Raw genomic sequence first — 26312 nt, 5'->3', positions numbered from 1 at the left:
AATATATATATATATATATATATATTATTGAATAGAGTAGTTTTTAATTTAACTGTCAAATCATATTTTAGATACTTTTTTGTTAATAAATGTAACCTATTGTGTTAAATAGACTTATGCATGGTCTCTTATCGGTCGCAGGTCCCTGAATGTCTAATTGTTTTAGCTACATTGAAAATGCATCTTGTCAGGTCATATTATTTGGTGCTCTCTTTTATTTAAGTGCATTATTTTGTAACTTGTCACCCAATTTGGTTATTGGGCCTCATGCAAGAACCAATCGTACAAATAGATTTCTTCATAAGTGGCACGTAGGATTGATGAAAGAGAATTTGTGGCATTCATCAATTTTACCAATCTTTTATTTTTTATGAACTTAGAGTTTAAATATGATACAGAAAACACTAAAACTTGATGGAAAATGAATATTCTGTTCACCACGTGGCTTGCTAATACCGCTGTACTTATACCACTATATTTGTTTCGTTTTTGTCTGCCAGCAGGACTTGGAAACTACTTGGTTGAAATTCTTTTTATTCTAAAGAGAGAATTTTTTTGAGAAGTAAACTTCTTGCCCGCAAACGGAGTTGAGCAGGTTATATAAATATATAATAATACATGGCAATTTTAGGTGCATAGGTTGAGCAAATGATGAAATCCCACAAACACACCTCCTCATGAAGAGGTGGCGGCATTCAGGCTGAAACAAGCAATTATGGACAAGTTTGTGTAATTTAAAAAAAAAGTTTGGGGAATTTGACGTATAACACAACAACACAAGAATACAAAACTGTTCTTTTATCAATCCCATTGACTGATTGATTTTCAAAGCTTTGGTTTTTTGGACTTGAAATGTGCCAAAAAAGGCAGGGTAGCTTGTAAGAGGGTTTGGAAACTACATTATTCCTTAACTACATGCCCTCTGTTGGAGAATGATGGCAGTTTTTGGCTTGACGTTTGAGACTGAGCTGCGGCTTGTTTTTCAATGTAGGAGTTTGGAGCAGCATGTCGTGACAGGACATGTTTCTGGGTGTAGGTACCAGAACATTACTTACATAATGTTGAATATATATAACCTTCCTTTGCTGACACATTTGTCAGCAAGTTTATCCTGAGGTGAGACCTTCACTTGAGATCTGAGTGCGTAGTGAGCAGGAGTCTCTAAGCAACAGCACAGAGCATTGCACACACTGACAGCGGCCAACGGTTTGTGTATGATGTTTGTTGCTACTCACCAAACTATTTACCCTTCCTTCCAGCATAGCCAAAAAGAGTTGCAGAGCCTCCATTAGGCCTCTTTGTGTTTTTGTTTGTCTCTCCTCATTGCTCTCTGTCTCTTCTCTGCAGGGCGGCAACAACGCAGGACACACCGTGGTGGTCGACTCGGTGGAGTACGACTTTCACCTCCTCCCCAGCGGCATCATCAACCCCAAGGTCACTGCTTTCATTGGTGTGTAATGCACACAGATTGAGAAACATTTTAAATTCCCACTCATTTGTGCAATCTACACACTCACCGAACAGACCATTACGCACAGACTCTCCGTCCAAGGCCATCTTTCCTCGCTGTTTTCTTGATGAATTGATCGACTCTTTTAGCCTGCTGCGCTCTTCATCGCCAGCAAGAACAGCCTCCATTTTGATGGCTGCTACAGTGAGTGTGATCAGCTTGACTCAGAGCCAGACTGCAGGCTACATCACATCCACTCAGCTGCAGTAACTTCATTAGCTAATGGTGTCTTACTTTTTCTTTCTGGCGTCCAACCACCTTGCCCCTCTATACTTTAACATCTGCAGCTGTATGATCTGTCAATTCTTAATCACATTTATGCTTTTTCTTTTTAAATATATGTCACATTAATGCCTCTGCTGGCTCGGACGCTCCGAAAGACTTTCAGCAAGGGCAGGGCTCCAGTGGTGGAATGTAACAAAGTGCAAATTAAGTACATTTTTCATGTATCTGTACTTAAGTAGAATCAATAGTACATGATTTTGACTTTTATTTCATTACATTTTGCAGCATTTATCTATAACTTTTACTCCACTACATTTATACAATGTTCCGTTACATTTTTGTTACATTTTTTGATCTGTTTCCCCCCCCCCCCGCCAAAACGTCTTCCTTCCTTATTTTCCTAGCCATTGACACTATCCTGTTGAGCTTGTTCTTGAGTTTGCAGCGTAAATGGCTCCGGGCATTTCTGCACACTCGATAATCTCTAGGACCCTCCCCCTCCACACATTATCCACTTACGTGGCCATTCCTTATACTTCTCACACTCATTTGCCTGCCATTGACTAGCCACATCCACGTTTCACGTGTAAAAAAGAAGAAAATTAAAGGCAAATTTACTGGTCGCAGATGTGCGTGTACTGGATGTGGCACACTCAAATTTTGGTTGCAAAATGCAACCATTTGGTTACAGTCTGGAGCCCTGGCGTACAGTTAAACATGTTTCAACAATTACACAAAAAACAGACGAACATGGAGAATTTATTAATAATATTATTGTATCATAATATAATTGGTTCATCGTCTCAGAGTGGAAACATGTTGCTGTTTATTACATGGTCATGGCTTTTTTTAGCCTTTTTTCACATCTCTTACATTTAATTTGGTGATAAGTAATTACCTTGCCTTCTCCAGTTAATGCAACCCAATTAAAAAAATAATTAGTACCAGCTGTTATACTGAATACTCTTGTGAACATGCATCGTTTAGGCCAGCTCTGCCTGACAGGTCACATCCCTTAACATCAGAGTTAGGCTGTCGGTACAGACCCGCGGCTGCCTCACAATGACAGACATGAACTTATAATTAGACTTTGCCTTTAGATTGTGCATCAACAATCATGTACTGTACATTAACTGTAAGTAACATTGTGCATGATGCAGTGGTGGAATTGAACAAAACGATGATGTATAATTTTGGATTAAGCTAACTGCTGCAAAGTAGCTCCACCTTTACCAGCCTAACATTAGTGATGCTCAAACAATAATGCATCAACAATTATAATCCAGTGATTTAATACATATTCTCCTGAAATGGGCCATTCCGCATAATGAGTATTTTAACATGTGGCTCTTATAGCCAATTTTTAAAGGACTCTTACTTGTAACATGTTTACTTTAATATTGATACTTTCATTTAATTATAAAGAAACTTGTGAAGAAAGTACTTCTTCCACTACAGACTTGTCTTCTTTTAAAATGTGTTTTAGGGAAAATCACTCTTCAGTAAAATTGTTTTCAACTCCTGGATTTTTATATATGACCCTTGAGGAGAGTTGACTTGTACATCATTTTTAGTGGATACATGCTACAGGCCCAAGGTCATTCATCATGGATTTATATGAAGCAGGTGTCTCTTTGCACACAACCATCAAACTTCTGTTATGACTGTAAATTGGAACAGCAACTAACTTATTTTCCCCCTCAGGTAACGGTGTTGTTATTCACCTGCCAGGCCTGTTTGAAGAGGCAGAAAAGAATGAAAGCAAAGGAAAAGGTGAGTAGTTTTTAGAGGCGTACAGTAACAGAACAAGACTGTGCTTTAATGTGTGTAGACTCAAAGTATGTGTATGTGTGTCTGTGTGTAGGTCTAAAAGACTGGGAGAAAAGGTTGATCATCTCAGACAGAGCACATATTGGTAAGTCCTCTCTGTGTTGTAATGTTTATATGTATGCATGCAAAGATGAGTGCGTGTTTTGGGATGTGTGAGCCCAGCTTTCTCTGAGGTGTGTGAGAGTGTGTGTCACCTCTCTCCCTCCTCTGCAGTGTTTGACTTCCACCAAGCAGTTGATGGTGTTCAGGAACAGCAGAGACAAGAGCAAGCAGGCAAGAAGTAAGAAACCTGTTGCTTTTAAAATGGACACACACACACACACACACACACACACACACACACACACACACACACACACACACACACACACACACACAGAGAGAAAGATCAGATCTGTGGTCCCATTTTTGGCTTATTTTCCTGGATTTATTTGTAATCTCTGCCAACACGCAGATGAAATTCCAAGGACATCCATACACCTTTTAAAATATTTTGTTTTTCTCTCTTGTGAATTATAGTGAGGTCCATGCCATGCCATCTGGCGGATTTTGGAGCTTAATCAATATTGTTGACACAGGGTCTTGATATTGTTCCAGCAAGTACAGCAAGTAGTGTCAGCCATACTCTAGTTTGCACTCAAAACTTAAAAAACAGTCATAATCAATATTTTTATCAAATAAAGTGTCAAATGACATTGTCAAAAAGGGTCCCTTGGGGTGATGAACCTTTTAAGCAAATTATTTCCTAGATCTGCAGCTCCTCTAGCCTTTGCTGAGCTTTATAGAGAGTTTCACCAGCCGTGTTGCCCACAATCCTACTGTTTTGGTTCACTCTTACCGCTCACAGCAGGCAGAGGTTTTCAGTGAAAACGCTCTAAATGAACAGCAGGCAGACACAGTTGGGGACTAGCTGGTGAACATATTGGATCATTTAGCAGCTAAAGAGCCAAATATATCCCATAGGAGTTATTATAGACCAAAATCACAAGTATTTGACATTTTTGCCTGGTGGCCAGAAACACAGCTCCAAATGAATGCTAAAGTTGCTTTGCACATAACTCCTAGATGTGTTAAACATACAACATATTCGCCATATCAATTGGTGATATGTTGTGTTCACCGCTTGTTTCTGCTGTCACCAGTTATTGCTGGTTTATGAATGGTCTTTAAAGAATGGTCTATGGCCATTGATCTATCTGAATTGATCCCCTTATATACATTTATTTTAAGATCTTAATTAGGATGGCACGAAAATCAACATTTCCTTCCATCTTCGTAGGGGCAGAAATATCTTTCCAAACTGACACATTGTTGAACACATGCATATGATCTCAACGCTGCTCTGCCTGGAGGCGTCCTACCAGAGCTCAGACCAGAGTGCCTTAATGGCACGGCCATTATAAGCATTCAGTTGATTGCTATGACAGGCTGGTGGGTTTCCAGGATCTCTGTGAACACTGCTGCTGGAACTCAAAGCAGCATGAAATCACAGAGTCTGATCAGAAGCCATAATTTAACCTTAACTTGCTCAGAACCAGAAACACAATGTGGAGAAGTGCAGTCCTGTAGTTTCACTAAGATACTAAAAACATACAGCTCAATCTTAAAGAAAATGTTTGGTCCCAGTTAAAGAACAATTGGAATCAACTCATGTTAGTATCTATAGAAACATCTACACAAACAAAAACAGGTGTCAAATTTCTTTAGCTATTAACAACCGGACATAGTAGCTTCAATCTTTGCCCTAAGATCATACACTGTAAATACATTTTTTTCTTTACATGTGTGCGGATGTTTTCTGTGATCTTTGCTACAACAGTACAATGCCATGTAAAATATCATACTAATGTATCAGTCACAGCAGCCAAGAACTTTTACAATATATACTTCAAGTATATTTTATTAAGTAAACCTAGTTTACCCAATTAACCTTATGAATGGACTAACTTCTAATGGACTAAGTAAAATGTGATTTATGGATGGCCTTCTACAGATAAAATCACAAAGTGCTTTACAGGGGCAAAAAAAGACATACAAGTAAACAATGCATAATAAAAACACAAACAATTAAAGCTGCAAGCAGCGTTGGACGGGCACTTGTGCCTCAGTGCATGTTTGTGTTACTGGTGGACGCTGCTCCTTACGACCATGCATTAGTGCGCCACTTAGGCACAGCGACTTGTCACCAACGAAAAGGGAACTCCCTGCTTAGTTCAGGTACTCAGGCTCTGGTTCTTCTCTGTTAAGATTTTCTCTTTTTCCTGCAGATCATGAACTTCTGCCCACAAATTACCGTACCCTGCCTGCAGTTTGTTTGTGTAAGATTCAAGCCCGGCCTATTTATCAGTTCATCACCATCACAAATGGGCTTATTCTGCTTGTGGAATGTTCTCTCTTTCCTCATGCACTGTTACCAATAGGTTTATGATCTTTGTCTGCACTGTCCTATCATTGTGTTCAAGTTGAGCCAATCTATTATTAGCTCATCTTTGACTTGCTAAGCCTCCTTTAAACGAGGCTTAAGGGAATTCCCTTCAGATCTATCACTGCTTGTTCCTCAGTCCTGACATTAGGTAAAGCCAGCCCCCGAGGCTTCTCAGGCACAGGAGACAGGATTTCTCAATCTCTGGACAGCACTGAGCAGTGTGGAAAAGATCTTGAGATATCTTGTTACTCTTCCTAACTGATTGCTAAATAAAACGAGTGACAGAAACAGTTAGTGTTGACCATATTGTACATTGCTGAGCATCCTACATTCCTGGCATAATCCATACATTTGGTTACATGTACTCTACATCCGTGTGTACATGTACTCTTTTTATGATATTGCCTAAAAACCATGATCACATGAGACAAACTGGTTCTAGAGGGAAGCATACTTTAGGTCATGTATTTGTATGGCTTACATTGAAACAAACACAATCTTGCTCTTATGTTTTGGGTAATCTGTGTTAGGTTACCACAACAGAAAATACTTGCGTAATGTAACACTGTCAAGTACTTGGAAACGGGTGATGGTTTGGCCCGCCCCCCTATGATTAAACCACGCCACCTTTTATTGCTGGTGACATGTTTAAGGTAGAGTCTTTTGTGAGGTATCAAGGAACTCAGCAGAGACTTCCTTTGTTATTGTTAAAGGGTTGCCCCGACCCCTATGCTTTGGCAACACCCCTTTCAAGCTAATGTAGTATATGACATAGTCTTGTGTGAGGTATCATTGACTCAGCAGGGAGTTCCCTTTTTGTCTGAGTGCGGCCCTAATGCACGGTTGCAAGGAGTGTTGTCCGCCAGTAACCCTGATGCATGCAGAGCAGCGAGGGCCCGTCCAACGCTGTAATTTTTAAAAGAATCCACAGAAACAGCAGACCGTAGTGTGGAAGCACAGCATTCTAAGTTTAGGTGCTACGGATTACTTAGTGGATTGAAGCACTTTTTCTACGCTTTTCACTGATGCGCTAATTGCTGCTACATCGGTTGTTGCTGATGATGAAACTTAACTATGGAGGATTTTACACTATTTCTATTCTGTAGTTTGCATTTGCAATCAGTGGTTCCCAAACTTTTGGGTCTGAGGTACCGCCCCAGCCCTATCTGATGAACTCGCATACTCAATCATCGATTCCCAACGCAGGTTCCAAATGTATAACGTGTAATATTTAGGTTGGTTGGAATGTTTCTACTGCTTATCTTAATTTATTCATTTCTTGATTACTTACTAATTATTTGAACAGTTGGAACTTCTGTGCTCACTTGCTAACTAGTTTTCATACACTCATGCATACAGCTGCTACATGTAGTTTGCAGGTGTCACAGCAAGCGAGCATTAGGGCTGCACGATTTATGGCCAAAATGATAATCACAATTAATTACCACGATTATTTGTTGATTTTAACCAAAACAAATTTTTATTGTCACATAGCCTATTTATAACTGCTTTTACATCCAAACTGTTCTACATTCCTCTTGTGCTGAGGTTGTATGTTGTACATGCAGTACATATAGCTGCAACAAATGTAAATGAAAATTAAAGAAACAATAACTGATGAAAAGAGCTAGGGAGAGAGAGGGAGTGCAATGGACGTATGCTAGGCCTAGTCACAGTGTGACGGCTGACTCGTTATGAATGGGTCCAGCACAGGTTGAATGGCGGGTAAGCGGAGTTACACACATTGTGTCTATGAAATGTCTGTATCATCACTGCGCTGCATTTTTATGAACTATGGTATTCTGGCGATGGGTTACATCTCTCGCCCAGGTCCAGCCTTCCGTCTTACACGCTATTACTGAAGTTAGTTGCAATCAATAACTTCTTCTGTGTTTTTCATCGTGGCCGCCGCAATAGCAGAGTTACCAACGGAAACATGTGTACAAATTCAGGTTTGCCTCTCACGCTTAACAATATACAGCTGTTAACAATTAAAATTGTAGACAAAAGTCAGAAGCGTGGACCGTCGCTGTGGCTGCTGTGTCCCTGTTAATGGGGAGCCTGTGTGAATTAATGGGGTCGGGGCAACGCAGAGAGTAAGAAGAGAGAGCCAAACACAGGCACGTCTTTACAGAAGAAATGGGTCTTGTAACACAAAATTAAACCAAAAATAATATATACAACATTGTTTTGTTTGTGGAGGGGCAACGGATGCAAGAACATTGGGTGCACCGGTGCAACTTAGGAAAAATGTTAGTCGCACCCTAGAGCCCTGTGAGCTAACAGACACTAACTAGCCCTGGTCACTTCTGTTGTCTGAAAAACAACACAGATGGGACAAAATGTTGCGTTTACTAGTAAACTGGTAAACCTTGAGACCGACGTATAACCGACTGCTATCTGTTGTGGGATTTTCCTCACGTTACTCCGTCCTCCGTGACTGTCTACATCTAGAAACTAAGTTGCGCGGTGCAGGGAACAACTCTGACTCGCACATGATCAGAAAGTGGTTTACAGAGCAGTAGTTTGGCTTTGCAAAGAAAACCTAAGCGCTCTATAAACGGAATGATCGCTCGATTACGCAAAATGGATTGTGGGAAGCAAAAACTGTGATTGGGATTAACATTCAATTAATTGGGCGGCCCTTGCGAGCATGTTACAGTATCCTTTAATCGAATCATTATTTTTTTATTTAAGTTACTTTACAAATGTTCCTCGTACCTCCGGGGTCACAAGTATCCCTGTTTGGGAATCATTCCAATAGATAATCAGCACTGTACTGTTAAATAAGGTTCTAGAATATAGAATAACATTCTATAATTTGCACCCATAAATTCAATAAGATTCAATCAGACGTGGCAGGTCTAATGTCTACTATAGATTCTGCATGTTTAATCTTTATCTTTTTATCTAGGGTTGATTGACGCTAATCAGTTTGTCCGGGATTTGCTACAGGGTTGTGCAACGATTAGAATTTACCATTTACTGTACGGGAATCTCACATTGCCTCAAAACAGACTGACAAGTGTTACCGCGGGTTACTTGATTGGCCACTTCAAAGTGTGTGTGTGTGTGTGGCTTAAGACTCACTGAGTTCCCTCTCATAACTTGGTCTGGAGTTTCACAATGATTTTGATGAATGACATAAAGAAAAAGGTATATTGACGAATGAGATCACATACTAATGCTATTTTAATCCCCCCCCCCCCCCTCCTCCTCTCTCGGTCCTGCCCAGCCTCGGGACAACAAAGAAGGGGATTGGTCCAGTGTACTCAGCCAAGGCAGCACGTAGCGGTCTCAGGATATGTGACCTGTTGGCTGACTTCACCCAGTTCTCTGAAAGGTCTGTCTATAGTATAGATATATATCTCTGTCTTGAGTTTTGATGTAATCTGTATCTACGTACATCTGCTCAGTGTGTCAACAACAATGTTCTAACAATGCAACAAATTCCTTTCCCTCGCTGAAAGTTTTCCCTCAACCAAGGAACTCAAGAAACTTTACCTGCATTTCACCCACACGTGCTTAGCTTCAGTTTGTTGACTGTTACAATCAGAAGCACTTTTCCAGGAACTAAATAAACTTACTTTAGAAAGTTGGCACGCCAGTAATTACTTTATCTTTACCTTGACAATCACAAGGTAGACAGTAGAAATAATGTCTTTAAGTTTGTTAGTAATGCTTGCATGTATTTCATTGGCCGGATGATGTCAGTTTGCGATCCAGCAAAAGTTGAGGCATGTTCAACTTTTTTTTATTGAGTCTTTGGCACCCCCGCTGCATCACCAGACCGGCCTCCTTTAAATGATCCAGAAGGCTGTGTGTTTTAAGCAGGGCTGAACGTGGCCTAAATGTGGTTCTGCAATTTACTTCCTGCTCCCACACCAAGGAAAATGGCTGCTCCAGGGACAATGCTTTGTGATAGCCTAGGAACTATTTGGGGTGGAACTTAACTGACTAGTAAAACCAAACACCACTTATTGTGTAGAACTAAAAAAAAAACAGCTTCTTCTCTAAATGCCTTGGTTTGCATGATCGTTAAAGTTCTCCGGACACACAAATGCACAAGACTTTAGTTCCTTCTCCTGAGTTCCTGGGATGGTTTATAAGGGGCAATGAATCTTTAATGCACAATAGAAATCACATGTTATGTTGTTTATGAGCCTCCTGTGTTTCTAATCTCATTGCAACATAATGTAGTATCATACTAGCCCAGTTGGAAATTCATGGCAAATGATTAATGTTGTTGTTACAGGTATAAAGCTTTGGCGCAGCAGTACAAGAATATGTACCCCACTCTGGAGATTGACATAGAGGGAGAGCTGATCAAATTAAAGGTAATCTTAAAGAATTAAAAAATTCTAGAAACGTAAATGATCCTTATTGCAGTAAGGTTTAGTTCTGTTTTTTGTTTTGTTTTTAAGAACTATGTGAAGCGGATTAAACACATGGTGAGAGATGGGGTGCACTACATGTACGAGGCTCTTCATGGCCCTCCTAAGAAGATCCTGGTGGAAGGAGCCAACGCAGCACTGCTGGACATCGACTTTGGTGAGTACGTCACCATGTATGCATGTGTGAGAGTGCATGTGCACCACAATAAAGCACGCCTTACTCTTAACTTTGGCTGGTTTTCAATAGGATAACTGGAAAATATACCAATGTTTTTGTGCTAAACTTTTTCTCTGAGATTTTTCTTTTTTTTTCTAATTGCCAAGTGCTGATCAGTGCATCTACTGAGATCCAGTGATGTTGCTCTGATTTAATACTAAGCTTTGTGATGCTCTTTACAAAAGTCTGCTCGGAGCTCAGACTAGGGATGATGGTAAGTTTACCAACTGCTACCAACGTGCTCTGGTATCCAGGCTTGACGTGCACGTTCACAGTTCATCCATTTAATGCCACCTGACTGTGCATGAGCACAAAGGCATCCTGTGTCAGCAGTCAGTAGTCATTCAGTCGATGAGAATCACAGAGTAATCATTAAATCCAAAAATACTCTGAAAAGGTTGATGAAAGTATGGCAGTTGTGTTGTTCAGATAATGACACCATAGACTCAACACACTAATCTTCTAGGTATGTCTATGTCACTGTCTGAAGCAAAGCAGACGTGATTATTAAAAGCAGTGACGGAAACAAGCCGATTAAATTACAGTTGAGGTTCAATGCTTGTTATTATCAAAACACCATGCACAAAATAACTCTTGTGTTATCAGGGCATAGTGTCCTGCCCACAGAAAGGCAAACAACATCTCTGAGACAGGATTTAGAAATTGTGGCAAATGTCACCGTAGCATCAACCCTCAACTTTATCTCTATCATTTTACATTACGCTTACAGTGACGGGAAAAAAAGTATTTGATCTCCTGCCGATTTTGTACATTTGCCCACTGACAAAGAAATTATCAGTCTATAATTTTAATGGTAGATTTATTAGAACAGTGAGAGACAGAATAACACCAAAAAAATCCAGAAAAACGCATGTCAAAAATGTTATAAATTAATTAGAATTTTGATGAGGGAAACATGTCTTTCTTGCCATGCTGGAATAACCACCCTCGACCCATTTCCAATGCCCTGGCTGAGGGAAGGTTGTTCTCACCAATATTATAGATTGATCATTTCGTTGTCTGTGGGCATGTGTACACAATCAGCAGGATATCAAATACTTTTTTCCCTCACTGTATGTGTTTGCAAAACTCTTAACAAGACTTGTTTGGAATACAGTATGTGGGAGCAGGTAGGGCAGTGATTAGCAAGAAGAGAAGTTTGACAGGACAAATGACTGCTGATGGACACACTAGCAGGTGAACCTGTTCTTCTGTGAAAACACAGTGGGCAGCATGTGGTCAGCTTCCAGCATCAAGACGTGGAAATTCATTCCTTGTTTGCTTTTATGAAAGTAGTTGAAACACAATTTTTTGAAACACAACCTTTTTTGAATATCGGTGTCAGTCTGTAAATGGTTATTACTTTAGGTACATCTTCTGGTACGGTTAGACTGAAGACAGACAAATTAAAGTGTCAGATGTGCAATGGTTCTTTCTTTTCTGGCAGCTAAATTATCAAGAGGAAAGTAACATTACATTTAGCTGACACTTTTATACAAAGTGACATGCAATTGCTATATAAGTCAGAAATAGACAGAACTAGGGACACATTGGTTGATGTGTCACACTGGGAATCAAACCCAGATCTCCCACACTAAAGGTATGTTTCATATCCACTGCGCCATTACTACCCTGTTAGTAAGTCTCAAGCTAGTCTTTCTTTGCCAGACCTTCCTCCACAGCATTGTGGAGGAGGGTCTGGCCAGTCCGCATTGCATTCTGGGATGGGAGAATTTTCGCAGACAACGGAGCAATCCCGGAAGTGGAATGTTGTGGATATAGACTAGCCTCAAGCCAAACTCGCACAGCATTGAAGAACATTTCCCTTGTTTTTGTGAGTTTTCTGGTTTTGTCATTGACCACTGAGCATTTCTAAAGGTATTTGTCCAGTGAGGTGTGGTGTCTAGTGATTTGAAGAAGGAAAAAGTCAGCCAACTGTACTGGAATAGGTGGTAAAACAAACCTATTCCCTGTGTAAAACACAGTGTCATGCCCACACCACTGTCGGTGATGTAGAGGAACAATTCAATGTATTTGAAGATGAATAAATCAAGAGGATAATAAAACATGCTGTCGTTAAAATGGACGGGCTGCCTTTCTCCAGCCCTGGGGTTTAAATTTGTGCACTGCGAGAGGGTTGACAGGGATGTTGAGGGGAGGGGCACAGTTGTCTCGACTTTGTCGAAACAGTGTCAGACTTTGGTAACCCCTGCTCTACACAAATCTTTCCACTTTTTTTTGTTGTTGCATTGTTCTACTTGTATCTGCAGTATAAATGAAAAGTTTGATCACTCTTCACTCGTGGTGTCTTTGCAGGGACATACCCGTTTGTGACATCGTCCAACTGCACGGTGGGCGGGGTGTGTACGGGTCTTGGCATGCCGCCTCAGAACGTTGGGGAGGTTTATGGGGTCGTCAAGGCCTACACCACCAGAGTCGGCATCGGAGCTTTCCCCTCAGAGCAGAGCAACGTAAGATCACACACACACGAACACGCACACGCACACGCACACAGTAACTCATACCACAGATCCATAATGAAATTTGACATAAATCCTTTATATCCTGTTTTTAATAAGGATAAAATTACTTTTTGCTACAAAGATGTACATAATTATACAGACAAAGCAGTGGGTTTACATCTAGGTTTAAATTTCCACAACTTTCAACTTGGGTCAATTAAACCAGCAGAGTATGTTGTAACACTAGTTAAATGAGAAACAAAGAACATTTGTGAAAAATTGTTCACCTACATGTCATACCGTTAACAGCTTCATGCATTATTCGCCAGGGTCAAAACATGGTTAATGACCAGATATGCACAGTATAAAGCAGAAGAGTAGCTTTGTTTTCGAACAACACCACCCAAAGGAGGTTTCGCTAAACTGCCACCAACCAGATGTCGGAAACTTTATTTGTTAAGGTCAATACTGTAAATCGGTCTGTGACACCTGTTCATGTCAAAAACGTATGCCCGATTGTTAATGCCTGTGCACGGAAGACCATTACTCAAGTCATGTCATAGGAGGTCCCTAAAACATCTACAAATAGAAATTTGTGAGAATCAAAGATCTAAAACTGATGGCCTGCCTGCACTCATCTTGTTGTCTTTAGGAGATTGGAGAGCTACTTCAGACTCGGGGGAAGGAGGTGGGCGTGACCACAGGCAGGAAGAGGAGATGTGGTTGGCTGGATCTGGTGCTTATCAAATATGCACACATGATTAATGGCTTCACTGCGTAAGTTTATTGTGCAAATGTGTTTGTATTCATTTGGGTAGTTGTGTAGTATGGGTGTACCCAAGGTTCTATTTTATATAGGCTTCGCCCTCTGAGGGCTACTCTACTGGGGTCTTTCCCTAAACGCATGCGCAGTTGTGAAGATTTCTTTCCCGCCCTTGGGTCCAGCACGGGCTTCAACTACTACCTCAGATACTGTATATAAACAGAGCGGACCTGTTCCTGAGCTCCCACTTTTTCTTCAAGCTAGCAGAATAAAGACCAGCTTGACTTCCATTGTTGTGCGCCTCTGCCCCAACTGCCGGACCAGCTACATCCTGCAGCCAGACATCCATCCTTGCTGCAAGACCTTCCTCGGCACCACTCACGCTGGCCTGGCTCTCACCCCCCCAACACCTCCTGCCAGTTTTGCGCCCACCGGCCATCTAAAGAGCTTACCTGGCGGGTGAAAGTATTTCTGCTTTGTTAGGTTAGCGGGGAAGGGGATAGCAGCTGGGCTGAGCAGCTAGCAGTTTGTGGGGACAGTCGTTCCCCACACAAATTACACACCAGCCCGCCGCTGCATGCAGAGCCCCGCCACTCTCTCACTATGCAGACAAGGGGGATAAGAGAAACATTAACCCGCTGAACACTCCCGCCCCACATGGCAGCGATCGGCCACTGCCCTTTTGACAGTGCTCTGCCATGGGCTGGGTGACACGATTACTTGGAGACAACTGTGTCATCTCAAGCTGAGTCAGACGCCATGACGTTGGAGCTAGAGGAGCTACTGACAAAGGAGCTATTTCCCATGTCTCTCCAGGGGAGGAGAACAAGGGATTTCACTCCTGTTATTATATTATAGAGGATTACAACCCTTTTGGATATATTCATAAGAAATCTTTGGTTATAAGTTGGTGAGCAAGGAGACTTGTGTGTTCAGAAAGAAGCTCTGCTGTCCTCTAACCTTCCTGTCCCCTTTGTCCCTGCAGTTTAGCACTCACCAAACTGGACATACTTGACGTGTTTGCAGAGATCAAAGTGGGCGTATCGTACAAAGTCGACAACCAAACTATAGCTTACTTTCCAGGTGAGCCATTCAGCCTATACTGTTATTTATGGAGAGCTTCATGTCAAGGCAGAAACATATTGATCTGTTTGATTGCGGTCTCCTGTAAAGCTAATGGTGTGATATTACCCCCTCCCCAACCCCTGCTCACACTGATTGTGTGACAGCCAATCAGGAGGTGTTGCAGCATGTGGAGGTCCAGTATGAGACGCTGCCGGGGTGGAACAGCGACACCTCGGCTGTGAGAAGCTTTGAGGAGCTGCCTGAGAACGCCCAGAAATATGTCCACTTCATTGAGGGGCATGTTGGAGTGCCTGGTACGATTGTGTACATACACACACACACACACACACACACACACACAAACAGTAATTGATACACCAAATGCATAGAAAAGTATTACATTGATAGACTACATGATTTTAAATGTCTTACCTGATCAAAATACAACTAAATTAAACTTACCTCCCCAAACAAGGAAGCCATGCAAAATAAGGTTAAGGGAAGGGGAGAAATCTGGTGACTGACCTGCTGCATATACACGTGGATTACTTGTTTAACCTGTTTTTGAGTGCCCTGTACACGTACGGCTTGACACACATACCCGAGACCTGGGGGCAATACAGCAGGACCCACTTAACTCCTACCTCTGCTTCTCTGTTTCCTCAGTCAAGTGGATTGGAGTGGGCAAGTCCCGGGAGTCCATGATCCAGCTGTTCTAAACAAAAGGAGGACAAACACGAGCAACACACACACACACACACACACAGACTCTGACCGACAGACACATGATCATCATGTCTGCCCTTAATGCTTTACCTCTGAATCAGCAGACTGTCCCATGTTACAGGCTGGACCTCTCTGGATCAGACTCTCATCCAACTGATCTCCATGAACGAATGGTTTCCCAGCTTCTCCATCTGGACTTTTAACAGTTTTATGTATGACAGCTCCACGGCAAAGTCCCTCTTTTAATTTGTCCCTGTTTGTATTTTAATCGTTTATTCCAGACATACAACACACTTGGCAACACCAACTGTCATCAGGTCTAAGATGACACGAGTTAGGGACTCATCACACACGTGATCACTCCCCGGATGAACTGTTCACAGATGTTTGCTTTGTCAAACTTTTGTTCAAGTGTATTTTTGTTAATCTATGCTCTGTTTAAATGTGCCGTGCCATTCTGGTGTAAATCAGTTTTAACCTCTGCACTTTAGATGCTTTGGACTGTATCTACCTTTATGTTTTATTCTGCCAGGTGTACACCACCTCCTGACTTTATAAAGGGATCCTTTTAATATTTTTAACATGTCTTTTTGTGTTTGTTCTCATATTGCCTTGTCATTCTACCAAAACATTTGCTGTTAAATTTGTTGAAGCTACCAACTACTTCCACTAAAAGCATCCCATACTGTGTTTTTCACTATAACTTTGGCAGTTGAGTGTTCCATGAACCAGTACAGAGACTATAACTAGTGTAACTATCCCTTTTTTCAAATGGAAATCAATTCAGTAGGGCAGCATATTTCCACTCACATTCTTGTAATTGTTTATCTTATTATCATTGATTTTCTTGGCACTTAGTATAATGCTGTGTTTAAATTTAGAGGAAGGAAATTGGTAACAACTTTTGCACAAAGAAACATGTAAATATGGATTCATAAATGCTGTATGAGACAGTTGTTCATCTTTGTCCTTTTTGTATTTGTCCACTCCTCTGCCATTGTTATAACACACTTCTTTAAAATCAGAAAAATAAGGCTTGAATAGAAAGTTGTGGGTTGCATTTTGCCTTCAGAAAGAAAAGCTGGTACTTCTGTTTCACCAATTCAATGGCACCATCCAAGTAAGCCATTTAGCGCTACCTGCTGGTAAAAATTGTATTGTGTCTTATGCTGCATTCCAGCAATGTCAGCAAAATGGAAGAACAAGAAAATCTCCCATGACTCTGACTTGGGAGCGTTCTCTTCATGTACATCATTTAAATAGCCTTAATAAGCTGTTTTTTCTATGTTACGTACTTGTAGGAGTTTGTTCACAAGTGAATCCAGATACATGTAAACTGTGTAGCTCCCTTTTAAATTGTATAAGTTGTTATTGTTTTTATATTTAGAAGTGCCAAGCTATTGTGGCTTTCCAGCCATTTTGCTACAGGTTGATGGTGATATCCAACTTGGAATTATGACAATCCTTGCTGGTAATTATGTTTTTTGTTTGCTTGTGTTTTACATTGAATTACCAGAGGCCACAATGTCCTGACTTTAAGTCTATTGTTTGGTGCCAGGCTTCTAAAATTTAATCATGAATCATATGAATGTGGCATTAGATCCAACTTTAGAAAGCTCCTCCCAAGCCACAGAAGACAATAGGCTGTTCACATGCTCATTATGATTAGTAAACTAATCTTTGTGTAACATTTTAGCATGCTCCTTTAATAAACAGCTTGTTAGACGGGAGGAGGAGAACCAAAAAGCAAACAACTCTCAGTAAAGCTGAACACGCTTTGGTGGAAGAAAAGAAAACTGCTCTTTCATAGAAACACAGCTGACATACCAAGTTTACTTTTTTTTTTTTTTTTAAACAAACTGTATTTTGAAAAACCCCAACAGATTATTAACATATTCTAACATAACATTTTTACATTAGAATTATTTGCAGATGTGATTGCATGTGTTACTGATTTTATGTCAGATATTAGAAACAACATGTTTTGCAGTGGCAGCAAGACAGTTGCACATTACACATTTAATTTAACGTTTAATTCCACAACACAACTAAGTATAACATGACATCAATGGGTTTCATGGCAGCAGTTTTGCATTCAGTATTTTGAAAGAAGCAATGAGTCATCATGTCAATTCTGCTGGGAAGCATTTAGTCCGATTATTGATATGTAACTTTGGTATAAAGCTCAGTCTGAAAAAAGATTCTCAGGACATTGATTACAAATGTAATTACTCTTTATGCTACTTTTGTCTTGTTTGTAACTGCTGAAACCAGTGGAGCAAAACCTTGAAAACCTTGAAAAAAACATGTTTAATCTCAAAAATCTTAATTTTGAGATGGTGTTTTCTAAATTCTGAACAATGGTTTTGCAAAGCAGCTCCTATTGATAAAGAAAGTAAGTCACTCTCATTATGTACTGATTCATTGACACCCGGTTGCTGCTGTCTGCCTCCTTACTGGGGGTTAAAAGGGAAAGCGTTACCAGGGTCATTCAGTTATTTAAAAAAAAAGTGTGTTAGTTTGAATCTGTGACCCTGTATCTCCTTGTTTCAGCAGTAATGTATTTGTTCTCTTTGCTGTTATAATGAACATTTACCCCTTTACATGCTCACACTGCCAACTTTTTACTGAATTCTCTTTCACAACATGAACATCTGCGGGGTCCATTTCTGTCTTTCTTTCCTTTTCTTTTTTCTTTTGAACATGTCCTTCCTTCACTCACTGTCTAGCCCGTTGACTTTTTCAGTGCAAACGTCTGCCTTGACATCTGGTTAAGACTTAATGAATGTTTTAAGCTACCTACGCACATGACACAAAGTAAACCCCTCAACACATAAACCCCCTTTACATGCAGTTTTCTCACAACATTTTCAGGTTGTAAAAAATAATATTTCCCAGAAATGTAACCTCCCATATTTGTCGTCTTTGGAAACTTTGGGGTCTCCGTTAGAATTTAAAATAAAGTTTCATGGGTCTGAACAATGTAATTTGTTGTAATTTATGAATGTGTAATTATTGTAATTGGAGTTTGCATAATCAGTGGTGTTTAGCAATTAAAACACATTAGCTGATGAAACAGGTCAGTATGTCATGGTTGGTTACATTTGACCCTGATAACACACAGCATCTTCAAATTATTTCTTTTTTGATAATTGACCTTTTCACAGCAGATGTTTTTGACTTGAAAAGCCCAGGTGTTACTCATACTGTAATTAATGACTTCATTCTAGTCAAGCGGTCCGGTCATAACAACGCAGCCATCATTCAGTTTATAATTTACACCTGCTGTATTATTTCAAATTGTCATAACCAAAAGTTTATTGAGCTCTGTGCTTTCACACCAAAAAGGTCAAATGTTGTAACGCATTCAACTCATTTCATTTTACTTATAGTAAGTTGAGCTGTTTTAAAACGGCATCAATCATACATGTCTGCTCTAGTATAAACAGTATGTTTGTCTCAGGAAGAGCAAGAGAGATGTTAAGACAAGACTGGAAGCGTGAAATGCCATTAACTTGGATTATGCCTACAATTTATCATTGTTTTTGTGGGCATTTTAGCCTTTAAAAGACAGGACAGCTGTAGACGGGAAAAGGGGGAGAGAGAAGGGGAAGACATGCAGCTGAAGGTCGGACTTGAACCCTAAGCCGCTGCGCTGAGGACTAAGCCTCTGTACATGGGCGCCTGTTTTACCAGGTGAGCTTCCCAGGCGCCTGGAATAGCCTACATTTGACAGATGGGTTAAGGAAATCGCTTCATTTTTTTGTCAAATTTGAGGGCAGATTTAATTCCATTTGGCCCACAAACAAAATCTGTGGTCAACTGTATGTTTGAAGCTATAATTTATATTTGGCCTCATGGCTCCAATAAATGAGGCCTGTTTACTCCTCAACTATGATTTATAAATACATACTGAATGAAAACTGAGTTTGCGATTTTTTAAAGATCATACTGTTCGTAGGCTACAATAGTGCAACATCACTCACAATAAACTCCCCAAAAATGGAAGGAAGCAGTCCAGTGTAGAAACAGTACAACACTTTAGTAAGACACTTAACAACACTTAACTAAGTATTTTCATTCACTGATTCATAAGTCAGTCATATATTTATGAATTGCTTTAGTGAAATTGTAATATGTATATTTTCTTTAAGTTTACAACAGGCAATATTTGATTGTTTTGAGGGACAGAACCTTGCAATGATCTCATATATGAATATACTAGTTTTCTTCATGAGCACTAGAGGGAGGCAGTTGACTGTAAATGAAGTGAATTTCAAACACTTGTTAATGAACTAACAACCTGACTTCTCTCCCCAGGAATCTTTTATGGAAGATATCATGGTACAAATGATTTAAAATGTGGATCCGCTGAAAGCCAAATAAACCAAACACAGCAAAAATCTTCCTCTCTCCTCTCTGCTAGTGTTTACTATTAATACTTATGACCACAGGTTGGTTGTGACCACAGCCTCACCTGCAGCTCATTTCCCGTCCTTCACCGAGCTTCCGCTCTTTATTTGACTACATCTGAATGCGCCAACAACCTCTAAAAACCCACAAATGTAAAGAATTCATCCAGATGTGTCCAGCTTTCAGAACAGGATGAATGCAAAAACATCTTACCTGGTTTTTCAATAAAGTGGACATTTATGGTGTACCAAATTCCACAGCTGTCCAGATTGAGGTCATCCTGTTGAACAAACTGTGTCACCTTGACACACACACACACACACACACACACACACACACACACACACACACAAACACAAACACACAGTGGCATCTGGCATGACGCCTGGCCTTCCTCAGTATTGTGTGACTATGTTGATGAGAGGCTGGATGGCGTCACAGCAGGCCGAAGGGCACCGCTGCCCCACGATTTGGGTCGGGGCTGCGCTAATTTTGTGACCAGCCCCTCTTTCCTCTTTACCCCTCATCATCTATCACCTCCTCCCCCCTTCTTGTACCACTCATTCAAACCCTCTCAACCTCCGTACCTCACTACCCGACCCCTTCATCCTTTCTGTGCCCCACTCCCCCTCCACCCTCCTTTATTTGAATCCCACAGTGAGGCCTCTTTGTCTAATGGCTGCTGCTGCATTGTGCTGCAAAGGGAAGCAGAATAAATGGACAAGCAAATGAGTTTTCTCCTTCAGCCAACCCTGGTGTTGTGAAACACACACACACACACACACACACACACACACACACACACACACACACACACACAACTGGGCAGCTCCGGAGCACATCTGCACACTGCTTTGCTCTCTCACTCCCCTACATGCAAAAACACACAAACTTACATGCAAAAAGACATGCACCCCTTCAGGAAACTTTCTTTCTCTTTAAACATTTTCTTGAACTGAACATCTTTCCTTTGTGTGTCCACCATGATCTTTTGACCTGGAGACAAAGGCCTCTTTATAAAAGGGAAATACCGAGGCATGCAGGAGAGTGTTCACACGTTGTGTCCATGATGTCCTACATCAATCTCTGAGCTCTTCTGCTGCAGGAAATGCTATTTAAGACGATCCTCTAAATTCCAGGAAATTCTAAACATTTTATAAAGTCATATTTAAACTTGCATTATTTAATGTTTTTGGCACTTGAGTGCAACACAGTAACCTGTGAACCTTGATATTTTATCACCTTACAAAGTGATAACCTGCAAACAGCAATAGCAAACAGCTACCTCATTTACACACCCAGCAGACATGGAGTAACGTTAGCATCCATTCAGATTCTTGTTTCTGGCCACCAAGGATTGTATGTCTTCTACTTCTACTGTAGCTGTTTTGGTATCCACAAGCTCCAGAGGGGACATATCTGGCTCTTTAGCTGCTGAATGCTAAAACCTTATCTGTCTGTTGTTTGGTGCTGGGTAGGTAGCATACACTCAAGTACATGTGAGTTGTTTGCTGAAAACAGCTGCCTGAGAGCAGTGAATATGAACCGAATCAATGGGCCAAATCAAAACCAAACCAAATCAATGGGCTTAAAGGCCCTAAGACAATCAGCACTGCTGAGTTTGTGATGTGTATCAGTAGGTACGTCACTACAAGCAACACCTTTTTAAATTACTCAATAATTTGATCCATTGTATAAAATTATAAAATAGTGCAGTTGATTAGTGCTGTTTTAATCTTTCAGGAAGTGTCCGCACAAGATAAGCACCAACATCAATGAGTCCCATTCATAGAAAATAACATACAGTGGTGCTCATTGGTTTATGAACTAGTTCACTCAAACTAGTTTAGTTCATAGAATTAGTTTATTCTAAAGTTGCCTAAAAAGGAATAAAAAAATCATCTTTTGGAAATTGATCTTAATGCCTCAATTAGAGAATAAGGAAAAAGACAACCTTTAAGGACACCAATTTTCTTTGAGAATGAAAAATGTATTGTGAATAAATAAGTGTTATTCCTTAAAATACAGAGGGCATAAGTATACACACCCCTATGTTAAATACCCATTGAGACAGGCAGATTCTTATTTTTAAAAGGCCAATTATTTCATGCATCCCGGATACTATGCATCTTGATAGAGTTACCTTTTTAATTTTATTTATTTGTCAGGGACCATGCACAACTTTAAACATAAATGTTACCATTTAATGCATTGTACCAGAAATAGCCACAGGCTAATTTATATCGGCAATCTCCTTGGCCTTGGCTTTGGAATTAAAACAGCCCCACATCATCACCTTCACCATACCTAGAGATTGGCAAGGGGTACTTTTGGGGGTACTTGATAAAATCATCTCTCAATGCAAATCAAACCAGCCACAGGCTAACTGAAACAATACCATGTTAATCTCTAGGTATTTTTGTGTTTCTCTTTATAGTCAACTTTAGCATGAGTTCATAATCTCATGAGCAGCCACTGTATAAAACACAAGATTAGAATCACCAAAACATGAGAAAATCATATAAAATATCACAAGATGGCACCTTAAAGATGACCTAAGAGTGTTCTAAAACCATAAATTAAAGAAAAATACCAATCAAAAACCACGAAATGGTTGAAAACAAGCACAGCTAGATTCTAATGTATACCCCTAAACACAAGCAGCCAAAGGCGGGAACAATTTTGGCAGCAATGTTTTAAACTCCGAGAAAGAGACTCATTTAACTGTTCAATTACTGGGACTCTGGGATTTGGATCTCTCAGTAGTGTACAGTAGTTACAATAAGTTAAGAAATAAGTTTATTCACTTTCTTGTGGAGAGTTAGACGTGCAATCCAACGCCACCGTTGTTCCTTAGTAATTATGTTATATGAAGCTACTGCCAGAGATTGTTAGCTTAGCTTAGCATACAGACCGCAAACAGTATGACCTGGTCTTCACTGCTCTCAACCAAGAAATGGTCTAAAACCACATCTTGTCGTTGTAATACCAGTTTTGGTGTAGATCGAACAAACGTGTTAACGGGTTTAACATGTTACTTAAATAGGTTTAGAGGTGCTGGTAGGCAGATCTTGTCACCTCTTATAAAAGCCAGGCTAGGTGTTTTCCCTTGTGTCCAGCCTTTGTGCTAAGATTACCCATCAGTCTCCTTGTCCTAGCTTCAGATTTATGGCACAGAAACTGCCATGCTCATTCTCTCTGAAAGATAAAAAAAAGAAAGATATTCAGCACATTATCTTCATGTCTAATTGAGCAGGGTTGAGGGTTGGTTTACTGCATTTATGAGAGGGACTAAGGATGTTTAACAGCCATGCACCACTCCAGTGCTCTTGAGCAACCCAGAAAACCTCTACCTGATCTGCTCTGCCGCTGACCCGTGACTCCAACCTCTCTGTGGAATGCATGGCTGTAAAAAGCCTGTAAAGTTAATTTTACTCTCTATCTCTCATGACCCTCCTTCACCTGCTTCAATTCTTCTCTCCTCCTCTTTCCAGCCCCCCTCCTCTCCTCTGCTCCTGAACTGTGGCCACTCTGTAAAAGATCCCAAATGCAGCAGATGTGTGACGGCCGACACTGTGAACAGCTGTCAGCTCTTATATCAGCTTCTGTTCAACCCCACACACCAACCTGCAGTATATAAACTCCACACAATGATCGCCAACAGTTGTGGTACACATTTCAAGGGGGAAATCCAACCTGCCTGTAGGAATAGGCAAAGTTTTTTTTGTTTCTTCAGGTTTTTGTGTGCAAATAACTCGCAAACCCTTTTATTTGCCCTATCACCAGTGCTTCTTTTCTCTTTATCAGCTAGATAAAGCCTGAGTAAATCTTGAATTAAGCCTTGAGTCATAGAAATAAGAGAGTAGACGAGCATAAAAGCTCCTATTTTATGTAAATATTATCCAAGCCAAAATAAGATTACTTGTTTTAGAAACTACTCAAGAAAGGATGAAGCTCTTTCAAAGACAAAATAATGAATTGGTCACTTTGTCATTCCTAAAATATTAATGATTGTAATAAATGATCTGTATGGATTTATTATTAACAGGTTGTATTTGGTGAGTTCAAGTTCTTAAGTTCTCAAGTTCCCGTGGTCATTATTCACAAAGTTGTATGTTTTTGGACCTTTGCACTGGTGAAAAGTAACTAAGTACATTTACTCAAGTACTTCACTTGAGTAAAGTGGTTAGGTCCTTGTAGTTTACTTAGTATTTTCTGCTACTTTGTACTTTGTGGTCGGCTACAGTTGAAAGGGAAATGTACTTTTTACTCCACTACATTTATTTGAGAACTTCTGTTACTTTTTTGGATTGAGATTAATAATAAAAAATATAATCAAATCCACAAATAACAAATCCACAAATAAAGTATGAAGCATTATTATGGATAAAGAGAAGACTTTATGATTCCTTGGTCCAATTCACAAACTGCCAAGCAGTAAAAAACAAGTTCCACCTTTACCAGTTGCACCATTAAAGTGATGTAGTAATGCAACAATAATTACACTTTATTTAATGCACATTATTCTGAACTGGGCCGTTCTGCATAATAAGTCATTTTCACTTTTTGCACAAAGTATATTTGAAGGTTTTTGTACTTTTACTTTTGAATTGAAACCTTTACTCAACAGAGTAACTATTTTTTTACTAGTAGTCAATCCTAATACTACTATGAATACTTCTTCCACGTTGGGTTTTTAAGATTATGTACTGCATATCCTTTGTTGCTTGACAATGCACAAATGTGCTTTATTTGATCTCATCAAAGCTCTACAATATTACTCTGGACCCTTTTTCAGATCTTGCCTGAAAAAAAGCATTACTTGCAGTATTATTTATTTTCCTCTATTTCGTCCAAATGATCAAATAAAGTGTTTCACAACTTTCCAGAATGAACAATCCAACATTTATCTCGACCTGCTGCAGCGATTGGCCAGTTGTGTGGAGGTGAGAGAGAAGGCGGGATTTGAACGTCTCTCTGAACCACTTCTCATGGGTACACCAAGCAGACACAGAATGTCCAAAAGTGTGCACCGTTTTCTCCATCTGTGTGATTCATCGCATTTCGCACGTCTCTATGATCGCAGTGTCTTCATTGGGAACACTTTTCAATGCGTCCTAATGACTCTAACTAGTTTGTTTCAACACTGGGCCTAAACTCCACTTTATCTAACTTCATTGTTTCTTTCTGGCAACCATCCATTGCTCAGCATCTGGCTGCAGTCCAGGGCCGTGCTGCCCACCCCTGCCAGCGCCATCCCTCGCCTGTTGCCCCTACTGCTTCTCTTGCCTCAGTTGAAAACTCACTCGTGTCTGGCCTTTTTGCCATGGCTCAAGCCCCAGCTCCAACCCTGCTCCCAATCCCCGCCTGTAAACTTCAACCCTTGGCCCCGACCTCGACTCCAACCCTGTGTCCCAGCCTCTGGTCCTGAGCTTTTACGTTTTCTCCAACCCAGCTGCTGTCGCCTTCCCAGCCGTCCAGCCCAGCATGAGAAGCCTAGCAGCTGTTGATCAATGGGCAGCCGGGGCCAACGCCTGCCTGTCCCCTCCCCTGACCTCCTACCCTTACACACACACACACACACACACACACACACACACACACAGATGCACGCACACACACACAGATGCACGCACACACTCCCCAGGGAGGCAACAGATGGGGGTCAACCAGAGGAAAAGGGTGTGGTGGGCTACAAAGAGCTAGGCTAGGTGTGTCTTTGTGAGTGTCTGTCTAATTGTGGGAGACATTTGACAAAAACACACATACAGTGCTTGTCAAATATCTTTTTTCCACAATTAGACAGATAGATTCAGGCATGTTTTCTGCTTGTGTGTGTGTGTGTATGTGTGTGTATGTGTGTGTGTGTGTGTGTGTGTGTGTTTGAGGGGCTGTAGCTGGACATTTGCTCGCTGCGTGTCTCCAGTATGGACAGGTGTTGGCGTCAGCAGTGTCCAGACTCATTTCAGCAGCTGCCGTCACCCCTCTTTTCCCCCAGTTCTTTCCTCTCATCTCTCCCTCCCCCCCGACAGATGTAGCCACACCACCACTACCTCTCTGCTTTTTATGGGCACAGCCTGTTTTGACTTTAAATATTTGCCCAGGAGGCGCTTGTTCTGTTTGGAATGAGGAGGGGGCGTTGAAGAAGAGCAAGATTGGCTTACAACCTGACACACAACATTTTTTCTGTGTTTCAATATGTAAATATATATGAGCACCTCTGGTCATGTACACACACACACACACACACACACACACACACACACACACACACACACACAC

At 40.7% G+C, this 26312-nt stretch overlaps 1 protein-coding gene and 1 long non-coding RNA gene across 2 annotated transcripts in view; one reads left to right on the top strand and one right to left on the bottom strand.

Moving 5' to 3' along the window:
• The window catches only part of LOC117959970 (adenylosuccinate synthetase isozyme 2), a 23047-nt gene extending 4592 nt beyond the window's left edge, over positions 1–18455 (top strand). Inside the window, exons 2-13 of the mRNA XM_034897378.1 lie at positions 1348–1450; positions 3440–3508; positions 3600–3650; positions 3779–3845; positions 9226–9333; positions 10246–10327; positions 10415–10541; positions 12918–13072; positions 13716–13840; positions 14812–14909; positions 15056–15205; positions 15558–18455. Of these exons, the coding sequence (XP_034753269.1) occupies positions 1348–1450; positions 3440–3508; positions 3600–3650; positions 3779–3845; positions 9226–9333; positions 10246–10327; positions 10415–10541; positions 12918–13072; positions 13716–13840; positions 14812–14909; positions 15056–15205; positions 15558–15610 (1188 nt within the window). The 3' untranslated portion in view covers positions 15611–18455. The remainder of the gene's footprint in view (positions 1–1347; positions 1451–3439; positions 3509–3599; positions 3651–3778; positions 3846–9225; positions 9334–10245; positions 10328–10414; positions 10542–12917; positions 13073–13715; positions 13841–14811; positions 14910–15055; positions 15206–15557) is intronic.
• On the bottom strand, positions 15863–20388 carry LOC117959973. The gene is made up of 2 exons (XR_004660047.1): positions 20332–20388; positions 15863–15958 (listed from the first exon to the last, which is right to left on the bottom strand). It is a non-coding gene; the product is annotated as an uncharacterized LOC117959973 (long non-coding RNA).
• Positions 20389–26312: the final 5924 nt, after the last annotated feature.

This window comes from Etheostoma cragini, chromosome 17, assembly GCF_013103735.1.
Source record: "Etheostoma cragini isolate CJK2018 chromosome 17, CSU_Ecrag_1.0, whole genome shotgun sequence".
Taxonomy (NCBI): domain Eukaryota; kingdom Metazoa; phylum Chordata; class Actinopteri; order Perciformes; family Percidae; genus Etheostoma; species Etheostoma cragini.
Note: the sequence above shows the minus strand (reverse complement) of the source record. Positions and strands in the feature narration are given on the sequence as shown.